Below are 12,956 nucleotides of genomic sequence, written 5' to 3' on the forward strand. Positions count from 1 at the left end.
GCTAGACACTGAGCATGATCAAGGCGCTCGTCTTTACGTAAACTCGAATGCGTTGAGTTACAAGCAAATTTTATTCAGAATGGCTATCACGAACAACCTGACTTCCTTTATCTCCAAACGACTTCACCAGCTCCAATCATTTCTATTTCCAGACCAATACCAAGTCCGCCTAATTACCGTCCTTCCCCTTCTCGAAACCCCGGAACTCCGTAGTTCCTTGCTTCACCATGGTACAGCCAGTCCTCCTTCTCCCGCTCCCGACAGCGATGACTGTGGTCTGCGGGAGAGCCACCCATTCATCCCAGCTCTTGCGCTTTTCGGCAGGTGGCTTCTTTCAGTGAGCCATGGAAAGTTTCTCACAACGCACCCACGATGCGGGCTAGCGCGCATGCCTCGACCGGGAAAGCCGGTAACGGGTGATAGCAATATAACAACACGTTGCAAGATAAAACGTAGTGCGTAATGACAAGGCTGAGTACGGAATTGGTAATTTTGGATGTCGTGATTGGGGCTTTGTCAGCAGATGTCCTTCTCCGTCAAAAGTTGTATGAAACGGTGCGCGCCGTAGTATCCGTACCCGTGTGAATCGGTGGCGAATCGCGAATGGATGGGAGATAGTGATATTCGACTTTGTGCTGGAACTGAACGATTCGTGTCGTCTTCCTTGGTTCGTTCTGCTGTGATTCTTCGTCCGAATCGTCGATGATCGATAACCAGTGCGCGGAAGTTCAACGGACAGTCTCGACGGTCACGATGAATTCGACAGAGGCAACAACACCATATGGCAGTTCGAGAGCTCAAATCATCGTGCAAAGAGCGACAACCAAGAGAAACCAAGTCCTCGTTTCAACTTCTGCTGCTTTGTGGTCAGTCTCGGTTTAATCACACCTGGAGCACACGGTACGCACACCGCGGCCAGTACACAACAAGACACACCCCGGGAGACCCTCAAGCAACAACAATCCAGACACAACACATTGATCGTGGACAACCGACCATTCCCTCTTCGAAGAACGCTCGACGCAGCGATTGAATCCAGATATACTGCCGACTTGAGCCCGTCGAAGTTCAGCGTTTCCGAGTGAAGATACGATTGGAGTGGGAGGTTCGGTGATCAGCGACGTTGCTTGATATTCCGTCTCGATTTCAATTCGATGAGTTTGTCTTCCAGAGGGTTGCTGGTGGGATGGATCGTGTTCGACGTACAGATGAGGAACAGAACGGGCGATGACGATGAACTCGAAGACGACCCGTACCGAGACGACAAGAACCGACTAATCGTCTATAAATATCACAAGTCCTGAACTTTTGCGTGGTTCATACTTTGTCTTGATCGATGACAGCGAATCGCGGGTATGACGTCACCTCCTCCGTCCTCCGCGCACTCCTCCAAAGCTCACCACCACGGAGATCTCACACAACGACAAAGAAGACAGGATGCCGCTCCTCTCAAAAACCCTCCAAAAACTCCACCTCAAACACTCGCCCTCACCTTCTCAATCCTCGGGGACGCATTACGACGATTCATCCGACGACGATACGCCTGAGGGTAGCGCTTGGATCGGAGGCGGAAAGTCCAAACAGAAGCGCCTCGAGCGAAAGAGAGAGAAGAAAAGACAGGCACACCACCGCGCCCTCGACCTCCAGACCCGCCGTCAACGCGAAGACGCCCACGCCGCCAAAGTTGAGCCAGCATCAGTCCGCGCACTCTACGGTCGCCTCCCTTTCCCTGTGCCCGAAAATGTTCCGGCGGCGCCCGTCCAGGAGTGGACCAGTGTTGGCGCGATCGAAGAGGGAGATGTGGGGGAGGGTGATGAGGTTACGTTTAGGGCGAGGGTGCATGCGAGACGGGTGTTGAATGGTAAGGGTTTGGTTTTCTTCGTGGTTAGGGAGGGGTTGGGGAGGGTTCAGGCGGTGTTGAAGGTTGAGAGGGAGGGGGGGGTGGAGCCGGTCAACGGTGTCGGTGGCTCTATTGGCTACGGAAACGGGGTCGAGGGGTTGGTGACATTGGCTGAACCAATCCCGCTCCCGCTCCCGCTCTCCGGTCACGCATTCGGCTCCGCAGTCCCGTCTAATCCTACCTCTATCACCGCCCCTACCCACCACTCCCCGCTGACCCCGCAGACTTCTTTGCCGACGTCCACCACCAGCTCGGGCCTGAACACGAATACAACGCAAATGACACCCGCAGCCTCCACCTCCGGCTCAGGAGAAGCGAAACCCTCCCCCCACATGCTCTCCACACTATCCCATCTATCCCCCGAATCAATCGTCCTCATCACCGGCACTCTGCAAAAACCACCTCACGGCGACATGATCAAGTCTTGCACGATCCAACATTTGGAAGTCAAGGTGCGTGGGATGTGGGTGTTGGCCGAAGCCCGTGGTGTACCCGTCCGCGTTCGGGATCTCGAGCGTCCTCGGAAGGGAGCGCCCGGTGAGGAAGAAGTGCCGTTACGCACCAGAATGGCAAACCGCGTCTTAGACCTGCGTACACCCTCTTCCCTGGCAATCTTCCGCATCCAAAGCGGTATCTGCAACCTCTTCCGCACTCACCTAACCTCCCTCTCCTTCACTGAAATCCACACCCCAAAACTCCAACACTCCGCAACCGAATCCGGTGCCTCGGTTTTCTCCGTCCCTTACTTTGGGCGTCGCGCATTCCTCGCACAATCCCCACAATTGGCGAAACAAATGAGTATCAGTGCGGGGATGGGAAGAGTTTTTGAAGTTGGACCTGTGTTTCGGGCGGAGGAGTCGAATACGAGACGGCATTTGACGGAGTATGTTGGGTTGGATTTGGAGATGGAGGTGAGGGGGGGGTATGAAGAGATGCTCGGGGTTGTGGATGGGGTGTTTAAGAAAGTCTTTGCTGGTGTATACGAGAAGTTTGCACGGGAGGTCGAGGTTGTAAGAGAGGTTTTTGGGGGTGAAAGACTGGTGTGGGCTGAGGAGACTGTTGTCTTACCGTTCCGCGAGGGCGTGCGGATGTTGAATGAGAGTGGGTGGCGGGATGAGTCGGGGAAGGAGTTATCCGACAAAGAGGATTTAGGAACGAGAGATGAGATTAGGTTGGGGGCGTTAGTCAAAGAACGCTACGGTACGGATTACTTCGTCCTCGACAAATTCCCGAAAGCAGTACGGCCGTTTTACACGATGCCCGATCCCGAAAACGGCGAGTACACAAACTCCTTCGACATCTTTCTGCGCGGACAGGAGATCCTCACCGGAGGCCAACGAATCCATGATCCGGATATGTTGGAGGAAGCAATGCGCGCCAACCGGATTCGTCCCGATTCGATGCGAGAGTATCTTGATGCGTTTCGGTGGGGTGTTGCGCCGCATGCGGGGGCGGGGATCGGGTTGGAGAGGTTGGTGATGTTGTTTCTGGGGTTGGGGAATATTCGCTATGCGTCGCTTTTTCCGCGGGATCCGAAGAGTTTGCAGGAGGTTGGGCGGGGAGGGGGGTTGAGGTATCCCGAGGTGAGTACGGTTGAGCCGCCGTGGGAGGCGAACCCGGAGAAGGAGGAGGGGGAGGAGAAGTTTGGGGCGATGCCGTTGGAGAAGTTGATTGGAAATTATGGGGATGCATCGAATACTTCCTGGCTCGAACCCAGATTCGAGGTATGGCGACACCAACGCTCCGGCGCCGCGGTCGGGTTCGTCGAGGTCGAGGGACATGCGATGGTTGTGGGTAACCCACTCTGCGATGAACGACAATACGGGGAAGTCATCGGCGCTTTCCTGACATGGTTGGGAAGGGATGGGAGGGCGTTGAAGCCGATTTGGTTACTTGTTTCCAAAGAGGTCGAGGAGATTTTGGGGGGTAGGGGGGGGTGGAGGACATTGAGTTGTGTTGCGGAGGAGAGGGTGAAGGATCCGGCTGAGAATGTGAATAAGATTAAGGAAGGGGAGGTTGGGAGGAAGTTGAGGCATGCGAAGCAAGCTGGGATTAAAATCACCGATTTGCCTGCTGGAGAGCCGGTACCGGAGGAGTGGAGGAAGAGGTGTGATCAGCGGATTCAGGATTGGATCGATAATCGGAAGGGGAAGAAACAGGTTCATTTGACGGACGTACATCCATGGCAGGATATGGAGCATCGGAGGTATTTCGTTGCGGAGACGGCGGAGGGGGAGATTTGTGCCATGGTCGTTCTTGCCGAATTGAGTTTGAAGTATGGGTACCAAGTCAAGTGGTCTCTCGACTTCCCTGGTGCACCGAGCGGTGCAATCGAGTACATCACCCTCCACGCCCTCACCGAAGCCTCATCCTCCGGCGCAAGGTCCGTAACGTTCGGCGCAACCGCGACGAATCATTTCGTCGTCGGTTCGAACCTCAGTGGACTCCGTGCCAAGTTTCTGAGTAAGACTTATCATGGGATCGCGACGCAGTTTAATTTGGCGGGGAAGGGTGAGTTTAGGGCAAAGTTGGGGGCGGAGGAGGATCCGTTGTGGGTTTGTTATCCGAAGCATGGGATGGGGCCGGGTGGGGTAAAGGCTGTGATGAAGTTTGTTGGGGGGGAGGAGCATTTGGATGGATGAGCATGGTTGGGGTATACAGTAGGAGATGGATACACACGTACACGATATGGGAGAGGTGAGATCGAGACATGAGATTTTATGTGTATGATTAGGTGGGTAGATGTTGGTTTGATTATGGCTTCGTGAGAGTGAGTTTCTGGTAGATCTTGTTGCACGTTTAATATCCTTATTTCTTATGCCTGCTTGCCGGTCATCGTCCTTCCTCTACTTCACGGAACCTCGTTACCGTATGGTGTAGCACTCCACTGCGCCACGCCGTCCCGCTGCGCAGCCGAGGAATAAAGTTGGAGCTACGTCGATAAGCACCAGCGTCCAGGTTCACGACCATGTGCGAACCAGCTTTCTCTTCTGCTATTCTTCTTGGCTAAACCACTTGCTGTTCTTCGCCTTCGGTGTTTGAAGCATCATGAACATCCGGAAAGAAGTGGTTATCTGTCGGATTCTGCCTTGCTGGTGGAGAATACCTCTCGAGAGGGCTCAGCTACGACGGCAGAGACTATGCGAACGAAGTGTGATCCCGGATTGAGGAGCGCGGGAATGGGGGAGAGAATGGGAGGCGACAGAATATGGGAATCGAAAGTATGGTGTTAGATTCGCGTTTGCTGTTTATCGATATCACTTACGCGAATCACTGTTGAGCACGGTTCAGGCATTGTGCATTTTGTCATATACTTTCAACCACTTGAGCATTGCTCTGGACGCTTCGGTTATGATGGGTTGCATGACCTGAAACCAAAAAAGAAGAAGAAAAAAATGATTCCCCCGGCCGGATTTGAACCAGCGATCACCCCCTTACTAGGGGGGCATCATAACCACTAGACCACGGGGGATTGTATGATGTCATGTTGACCAAACTATGTGCACTTATCGTGTCGGTGTCGGCTAAAGAATCCTATAAGGTAGATAAGGTCGACATCGACAGGCGGGTCGTCCCAAGCCGCTGCAATTGTAAGAATGATAAGGATGATAAGGGATGCTATATCTTCTCGTCTGTTCCAGTCACGGATCAAGCAAGCGTAACAATCATGTCCTACAAAAATAGCGACACAGAAGCGTCGGCCGGCGGTACCTCCATGATGAACCTCCCCTCCCCCTCCCTCCACGCTCCTCACCCCAAGAAACCAAACTTCTCCCTCCACGTCTCCCAACCCAAATCCGCCTTCGCCGCCGGCTCCGCCCGCTGGACAAACCTCGACCTCGATCCCGTCCCTCCCCACCTCCGGAAATGGGGCCTATGGTCTTTCGTCGCATACTGGATATCCGACGCCTTTAACGCTGCGACATGGGAGTTTGCTAGTAGTATCTTGGCGATCGGGTTGACGTGGAAAGATTCTTTGGGGATCGTGGCGACGGGGTTCACGATTGTGAGTTTCGTTATTGCTGCGAATGGTGCCATTGGGGCGATTTATCATGCCCCGTTCCCGGTGTTGGCACGTGCGAGTTGGGGATTTTGGGGATCCTATGTCGCGATTATCTCTCGTGTCATCCTCGCCATCTTTTGGTTCGCGATTCAAACCATGAACGGCGCAAACACCATCCGTGTCATGCTCGGCGCTATCTGGCCTTCCTTCCTCACCCTCCACAACTCGATCCCGGAATCGGAGGGAATAGCGACGAATACCATGATCTCCTTCGTGCTCTTCTGGTTGCTCCAGCTTCCGTTTTTATGGATGCACCCAAACAACCTCCGGTTCCTCTTCCTCGCAAAATCAATCATCGTCCCAATCGCCTGGATCGCGATCCTCATCTGGGCATTCAAGTCCACCTCAGGAGGCGGCACCCTCTTTTCCCAATCCGCCCCCTCGGTTCACGGCTCCGCATACGCCTGGGGCTGGCTCTCGAGCTTGACCTCCGTGATCGGAAACTATGCAACCCTCAGCGTCAACATGCCAGATTTCTCCCGTTACAGTCGTATCTCGTGGAAATGGCAAATCATCTACATCCCCGCCCTCCCCCTCGTCTTCACCTTCATCTCCTTTATCGGAATCGCCGCATCCTCCGCCGGTGAAGCAAAGTACGGCACACTCCAATGGGATCCCATGGCACTCATCGCTCAATGGGACTCCCGAGCCTGCCGATTCTTCGCGGCCTTTTCGTTCGCATTGGCGGCGTTAGGTGTGAACATCTCCGCAAACTCCTTGAGCGCAGCAAACGACCTCACAGCCCTCTTCCCCCGCTACGTCAACATTCGCCGCGGTCAACTCCTCTGCGCCGTACTCTCGTGGGCTCTCGTACCCTGGAAAATCCTCGCGAGCGCTGGTAATTTTTTGAATTTCATGAGTGCGTATGCTGTTTTCCTCGGTCCCATCGCTGCTATCCTCGTCTCGGATTTCTGGATCGTGCATCGTGGGAAATATGATTCGTTGGCGCTCTATAATCCGACATCCAGATACCGGTATACCCATGGTCTAAACTGGCGCGCCATAACCGCCTTCCTCGTCGGCGTGATCCCGAACCTCCCCGGGTTCATCAACTCCATCAACTCCAAAATTCACGTCGGTGTTGGTGTTCACCCATATCAGTTCGGGTGGTTATTGGGTTTCGTGGGGACGTTTGCCGTTTATGTTTTGTTGAGTTTGGTGTGGAGGGCTGAGGAGACGTTTATGGAGAGAGCGGTGTTGCCGGATGAGATTTATGGGAGGGGGCAGGAGGTGGAGTTGGAGGGGGTGCCGGTTGAGGGGGAGATGGAGATTAGGGCTGGGGGGGAGAAGGGGAAGTGGGTTGATAAGTTCTTGTGAGGGCGCACGTTAGGAGGGATAAGTCTTCTGTGGTAGCTTTTTGGAGTGGTCTTTTCTATACATATGAATATCTGATTATGCCCTCATACCTCTTGCGCAAAGGCTTTTCCGTCTTCATCTCTTTCCCTTCCCTCCCATGGTAGACTCCTCCTCATGAACGCCGAACCTTGTGTTCTCCGTCAAGATTCATTCATCTAAGGTCACACCCAAATCTGTCTCATATTTTTCCAGCACTATGCCCAGCCTTGTAACCGCCTATGCCAACCTCAGAACATACTTCCGAGGCAACCTCGACGCAGCAATGGCATTCCATGTAGAATGAAGTTCCGAACGCTCCTTCTCGGCTTGTACAACGGCGTAGTACTCCCTCGCGGCCCGGACGATGTTGATATCGATATCCTTGAGCTGCGCATACTCCTCCGCCGCCTTGGTATTATGATGATAACTAACGATATGTTCCACAACAGCGTCGTCACTCGTCGATGCCTTCCAAGCGCATGACGGCATGGGACACACGTACCCGAGCCTGCTGTAGTGATGGTCATTGCTCTGAACATGGTTCCTCAGAGATTCGTCCTTTTGGAAATACTTCACACATCCTGGCTCCGGACACGGTGTCCTCGTGTCGCTGTACGCCTTGTGCGCATTCCGAGCATGTCCCAGAAATCCCTGGACTGTTCGGAACTTCTTCTTGCAACGGTCAATTTTGCAAAGGAAGTGTTCCTCGCCTTCGATTTCGGATTCAGGTACTCTGTAGGTGTCGATTTGTCGTTCGAGGTATCTTTTGACTTTGTAATACTTAATACAGGAATAGGAAGGCAAGTTCGCGAGTTTCCACAGTTCCTCCTCAACCTCCATCTTTGAAGGCATCCCAGCCAGAAAAGCAACGGGACGAGGCCCTCCATATTTGGCGACAAGTTCAGCAAGATTCTGTCGCAGTTTCCTGATCTTGAGGAGCATGCGAAACTGTGCGTCCGGGTCGGCGACATAGGGGTGTTTTTGGCTCGGACGCGTTTTGGTTTGCCAGGAGGAATGAGAGGCGGTAGTCATACAATTCATCCAGTGCCCACCCAATACATATTTCCCATATCTAAACCTAGGCATTTCCAAAACCGTTCGCTCCCACTGGCTTTCGGGCATCTTGGGTTCCAGAAGAGCCTCTTCATACGGCGTCTGCTCCATCTTCTTGTTAGGAATCCTGATAGGAGGCATGCTGGCAAATGATGGTCGTGGTTGCGATTGACGTTGGTGGATGGCGATACTCCCGCAGTTCTTGAAGGCTTCTTCAGGAAACTTTCGCCACAACGGGTCCATGGTGGGACAGATTACAAGGGTGGACCCATGTCGATTCATTTCGCACAGGCGGTCCGAGCGGGAACGTCTCCGAAGCAATTGCGATGAGATGTGGGAGGCTCATTCGCCAAAGCAGGCGCTGCTTTCAATTCATTAGGTCGGAGATGTTATGGGCCATGCGTAGCTTTCTTGCTGATACGGGCTGCTCTCTGTGAATCTGCGAACCGTTGGGGTTTCGTTCACTGTCGTAGAGTGCACCCGGACATCACGCCGACAACCTCCTCTTTTCTCCACGTCGAGCAGCAATTACAATTGTGGAAGGACAGGGTTGTATTATACTGATCTGAGATTAATTCTGCCATGTTTGCAGGTGCTGAACCATTATGCTAACTTACGTATATAGTTCCTCCCACGCCTCCTCCGCTATCACACGCTCTCCTCAAAACCTAGTGATATCCCTCCCAAAGACAAAGTTCAACAACCAATACGTAGGAATCAAAATCTTGTTCCTCAAACTTACACTCATCGACAAGTACGCAGTCCTCCACAATATCCACGCAGCACGACCCGAAAGCCCACCAGACTTCGCAGGCTGGACGATGGCTTTCCAACCGCCGATGTAAGCCATCGCTCCACGGTTGAGGAACTTGAACGGTTCAGGTTCGTAAGAGGGTGTACCGGAACGAGCGATGGCGTTGAGGGAGTTGCCGAGGTAGATGGCTTTCTGGTTGGCGACTTGTGCGGTGGCAGGAAGGATCTCGCCATCCTTAATCGCAGCGCAATCGCCAATAGCGTAGACACCATCAACAGGCTGGCCCTTCTCGTCGACGACACGGAGGCGGCCGTCAGTTAGGACACTGCCGGTCCTCTTGTCCTTGAGCACGCCCTTCATCTCCTCGACGAGGGGGTTGGCGTGGAGTCCAGTCGCCCAGACCATCATTCCGAACCTCTCCATACCACTCTCCTTGGTGTAGACCTTGCCCTCCTCAATCTTCGTCACATGAGTTCCAGTCCTGATCCGAATCCCACTTCTAGCAAACTTCGCCCTCGCATACTCTCCCAAGTTCTCGTCAAAACTTCCAAGGATCCTTGGGGCAACGTCGAACAAGGAGATGCTTGCCAGATGATACAGCTCGGGGTAAAGCAAGGCCAAATCATCATGAATCAGATCATGGAGCTCAGCGGCGAACTCAACACCAGTAGGCCCACCACCCACGCAAACGAAGTGGAGAAGCTGCCTCCTCTCCTCCTCGGTGGTAGAGGGGCACGCAGCCAACTCGAAGCAATGCAAGATTCTCGCACGAATCCTCCTCGCATCACCAACATCCTTCAAGAAATATGCATGCTCCTTCACCCCCGGCGTTCCAAAAGTCTGACTGTACGCACCGACAGCAATGACAAGATCATCATACTCAACCTCAAACTTCCTCCTCCCATCCTTCATGCGTCCATTGATAGACATCTCGCCAGGACACTCGTCCTCAGCAGCACTCCTATCCAATGTAGTCTCCTCCTTCACCGGAGTAAACTGCGTCACACACTCAACCTTCTTCCTCGCGAAATCAATATTATCCGCAAAGGCCTCGATCAAGTTCACACCCTCGCCCTTCTTACTCATCCACCGGAAAATACCACGGTAACGAGACCTCACGGGCTCCATCGCACAACGGAACTCCAAGGTCCCGACAGCAGTGGATGCGAGGAGAGGAGTAAAGACAAAGTACGTGCGAGGAGAGATGACGGTAACCTGGTGATACTTGGTTGATACCTGGTTGAGGAGCTTATACCCGCCCCACCCAGAACCAAGAATAACGAGGTGCTTCCTCCCGTTCTTTTCCCTCGGCTTGACGACGGCACCAGTTGTCGGAGCAGCGGCGGCCTGCACCGCCAGTGAAGCGTGGTATTCACGACGGCTCAAGATGCTCTTCTCTCCCTCAAACGAAGGCCTACAGCCACTGGTGCTGAAACTTCTCGTCTGAGACCTCAGCTTACCCTTTGTCAGGGCAGCCAAAGTCGCCGGCGAAACATTCACGACCGTCTCATGGGAAACGGTTGAGACATGATCAGCTTCCGTGATAGGAGCCACTGAACCCTCGGGGAGGTGCGAGTTAACGAGGGGTTTCTCAAAGTCCAAGGGTTCATCCTGAATCTCGTGACGGCGAACAGGACTGGAGTGGAACTCCCTCCTCCCCGATGGGACCTTCCCCGCCTGTCCCTTTGCACCACCAGACCCGAAACTCATAAACGGCACCTCAAAAGCATCAACCTCCGTAATCTGACTAACACTCCCCTCCGGCAACACCGTCTCCACCATCACCCTATCAAAATCCAAAACACCCTCCACCTCCCTCTCCTGCTCCCCCCTCCTCCCACTCAAAGTCCCAAACCCCCTCCGCCCCAACGTCATAACACCCGGCTTAGAAGAAGCCGCGCCATTTAACCCGCTCACTCTCGGCGCAAAACGAGTGAGCGAAGGAAAACCCTCCTCGGATTCGGTAATGGTCGATACCGTGCCTTCGGGGAGTTGGTGGTTAACCAACGGGGCATCAAAGTCTAGGACATCGTCCTTCAACTTGCCCGAACGCACGGTCCGAGAAGAGTGGAACGCCCTTCGTCCACTCGGAATTTTGGCGGAGGTTGTGGACGAGCCTGCGGAAGGTGTGGCAGGATGGAAGTCTGTTTCCGTGATAGTAGAGACCGTTCCCTCAGGAAGCTGGTGGTTGACGAGGGGGGTGTCGAAATCCAGTAACTCGTCCAACTTGTCCGAACGCAGAAACCGAGTCGTGTGAAACTGTCTGCGTCCAGTCGGAACCTTAGCTGAACCCCCGGTGGAGGCAGCGGGGGTAGGAGCAGATGGCGACGCAATAGAGGATGTGAAATCCGCCTCAGTGATAGTAGAGACCGTGCCCTCGGGCAGTTGATGATTAACCAACGGCCTCTTGAAATCCAACACATCATCCACCATCTCCGACCTCACAACCCTAGTCGTGTGAAACCCCCTTCGTCCACTCGGCACCTTCGCACCCTGAACCTCACCGGTTCTCGGCGCGCCCATAGGTTTAGCGAATTCGAAAACATCAGCCTCAGAGATGGTGGATACCATCCCATCGGGAAGTTGGTGGTTGACAAGTGGACTATCGAAATCCGAAACCTCTTCCACCTCCCTCGCTCTTGTGTGAAGCCCTCTTCGTCCACTCGGCCCCCACGCCCCCTCACTCAACCTCCCCTCCCCCGGCCTGAGCCTCGCAACAAGTACAGGCTCATCCCACGCCTGATCATAATCCGTGCTTGTCGGATTCACTGTGGTGTCGGGGCTTTTTGCGTGGAGGTGTGGTTTGTCAAAATCAATGTATTCCTCTCCGTCTTTCACCTCAACTGTGGTTTTCGTCGAGGAGAGGTGGGGAGGGGAGGAGGTGGAGTGGAGGTGTCGGCGTTGGGAGAAGATTGTGGATCGGAGTTGGTGCTGGAGGGGTTCGGACATACTCGTTCTCTGCTTACACACCAGCGTCCCATTCGAATCATGACTCTCCCCAACAACGGGGGCCGTGCCATCCAAGGAAGCGTAGTTTGGTGCGGAGATGGTGTCGTCGGAGCGGTCGGAGCCGGTGGAGATGAGGGGTTTGTCGAAGTCGAGTTTGAGGTTGGTGATGGTGCGTTTTGAGAGCGTCAGGCTCGAGGAGGGGAGGGTAATATGGAGACGGGGGAGGGTGCGGCTTGTTCGGAGGAGTGCTGACATGGTAACCGTGGGGGTGTATGCTGTCGAATAGGTGGAAAAAAGGTCAATTGAAGGTCGCGGAAGGGATGTATGCTGTATGTATGCTGGTTGACCGAGGCCGTGTTCCCCTTCTCGTGTCGTTCTACGCGTACAGCTCGACCGTGAGAGTAACTTTCCACGACGTTCGCAACTGTCTTCCTCGTACGCGTACGCGCTGTTGTCGACTCCAACTGCTCTGACTATATGCTGCTCTCCTTATACCCTCCGCCTAGAATGCCGGCTTCGAGTCATCCCCATCAATCCGAAGCACACCAATTACCAGCGCTTCCGAGATTGCATCAGCGCGCTGCGTTGGGTCCGCTGTGCCGGATAGGCGATAAGGGGTTACCGGAGTCGGGTTAGTGCGCATGTGTGGGGGTGGACCAATCGATAGGCGAGGCCGTGACACCCCACGCAAAAGGTGAAGCAGGTGTGCCTTGACCCTGTAAATCAACAGGAAAAACCCACAAAAAACGGTCTCGGTGAGGCTTGAACTCACAACCTCTCGATTAACAGTCGAACGCGCTAGCCAATTGCGCCACGAAACCATTCGATGAGGAAAATATCACCCATGTCAATCATATCCCATTACCAAAATCTCCCGTATTCAGGCTGTCTACGTTACATGC

General features: G+C 53.9%; 4 protein-coding genes and 2 non-coding genes across 6 annotated transcripts; 2 read left to right on the forward strand and 4 right to left on the reverse strand.

Annotated features, from left to right (window-relative positions):
- Positions 1–1,405: 1,405 nt before the first annotated feature.
- On the forward strand, positions 1,406–4,651 carry SAICODRAFT_83147 (aspartyl-tRNA synthetase). The gene is made up of 2 exons (XM_019171297.1): positions 1,406–1,957; positions 2,216–4,651. The coding sequence occupies exons 1-2, from the start codon at positions 1,438–1,440 to the stop codon at positions 4,540–4,542; spliced, it is 2,847 nt and encodes a 948-aa protein (XP_019022418.1). The 5' UTR covers positions 1,406–1,437; the 3' UTR covers positions 4,543–4,651.
- A 648-nt stretch (positions 4,652–5,299) lies between these two features.
- On the reverse strand, positions 5,300–5,372 carry SAICODRAFT_t132. The gene has a single exon. It is a non-coding gene; the product is annotated as a tRNA-Thr (tRNA).
- A 246-nt stretch (positions 5,373–5,618) lies between these two features.
- SAICODRAFT_60141 (uracil permease) lies at positions 5,619–7,280 on the forward strand (the record flags this gene model as incomplete). The annotated part of the gene is made up of 1 exon (XM_019169736.1): positions 5,619–7,280. The coding sequence occupies one exon, from the start codon at positions 5,619–5,621 to the stop codon at positions 7,278–7,280; it is 1,662 nt and encodes a 553-aa protein (XP_019022419.1).
- A 6-nt stretch (positions 7,281–7,286) lies between these two features.
- SAICODRAFT_31274 (uncharacterized protein) lies at positions 7,287–8,243 on the reverse strand (the record flags this gene model as incomplete). Its single annotated transcript, XM_019167885.1, has 1 exon — positions 7,287–8,243. The coding sequence occupies one exon, from the start codon at positions 8,238–8,240 to the stop codon at positions 7,536–7,538; it is 705 nt and encodes a 234-aa protein (XP_019022420.1). The 3' UTR covers positions 7,287–7,535.
- Positions 8,244–9,012: 769 nt separating this feature from the next.
- SAICODRAFT_59894 (FAD/NAD(P)-binding domain-containing protein) lies at positions 9,013–10,815 on the reverse strand (the record flags this gene model as incomplete). Its single annotated transcript, XM_019169720.1, has 2 exons — positions 9,013–10,396; positions 10,514–10,815. 2 exons carry the CDS (start codon positions 10,813–10,815, stop codon positions 9,013–9,015), a joined length of 1,686 nt encoding a protein of 561 aa, XP_019022421.1.
- A 1,986-nt stretch (positions 10,816–12,801) lies between these two features.
- On the reverse strand, positions 12,802–12,875 carry SAICODRAFT_t131. The gene has a single exon. It is a non-coding gene; the product is annotated as a tRNA-Asn (tRNA).
- Between the last annotated feature and the right edge of the window lie 81 nt (positions 12,876–12,956).

The sequence above is a fragment of the Saitoella complicata genome (assembly GCF_001661265.1).
Source record: "Saitoella complicata NRRL Y-17804 unplaced genomic scaffold SAICOscaffold_20, whole genome shotgun sequence".
Lineage (NCBI taxonomy): Eukaryota > Fungi > Ascomycota > Saitoellomycetes > Saitoellales > Saitoellaceae > Saitoella > Saitoella complicata.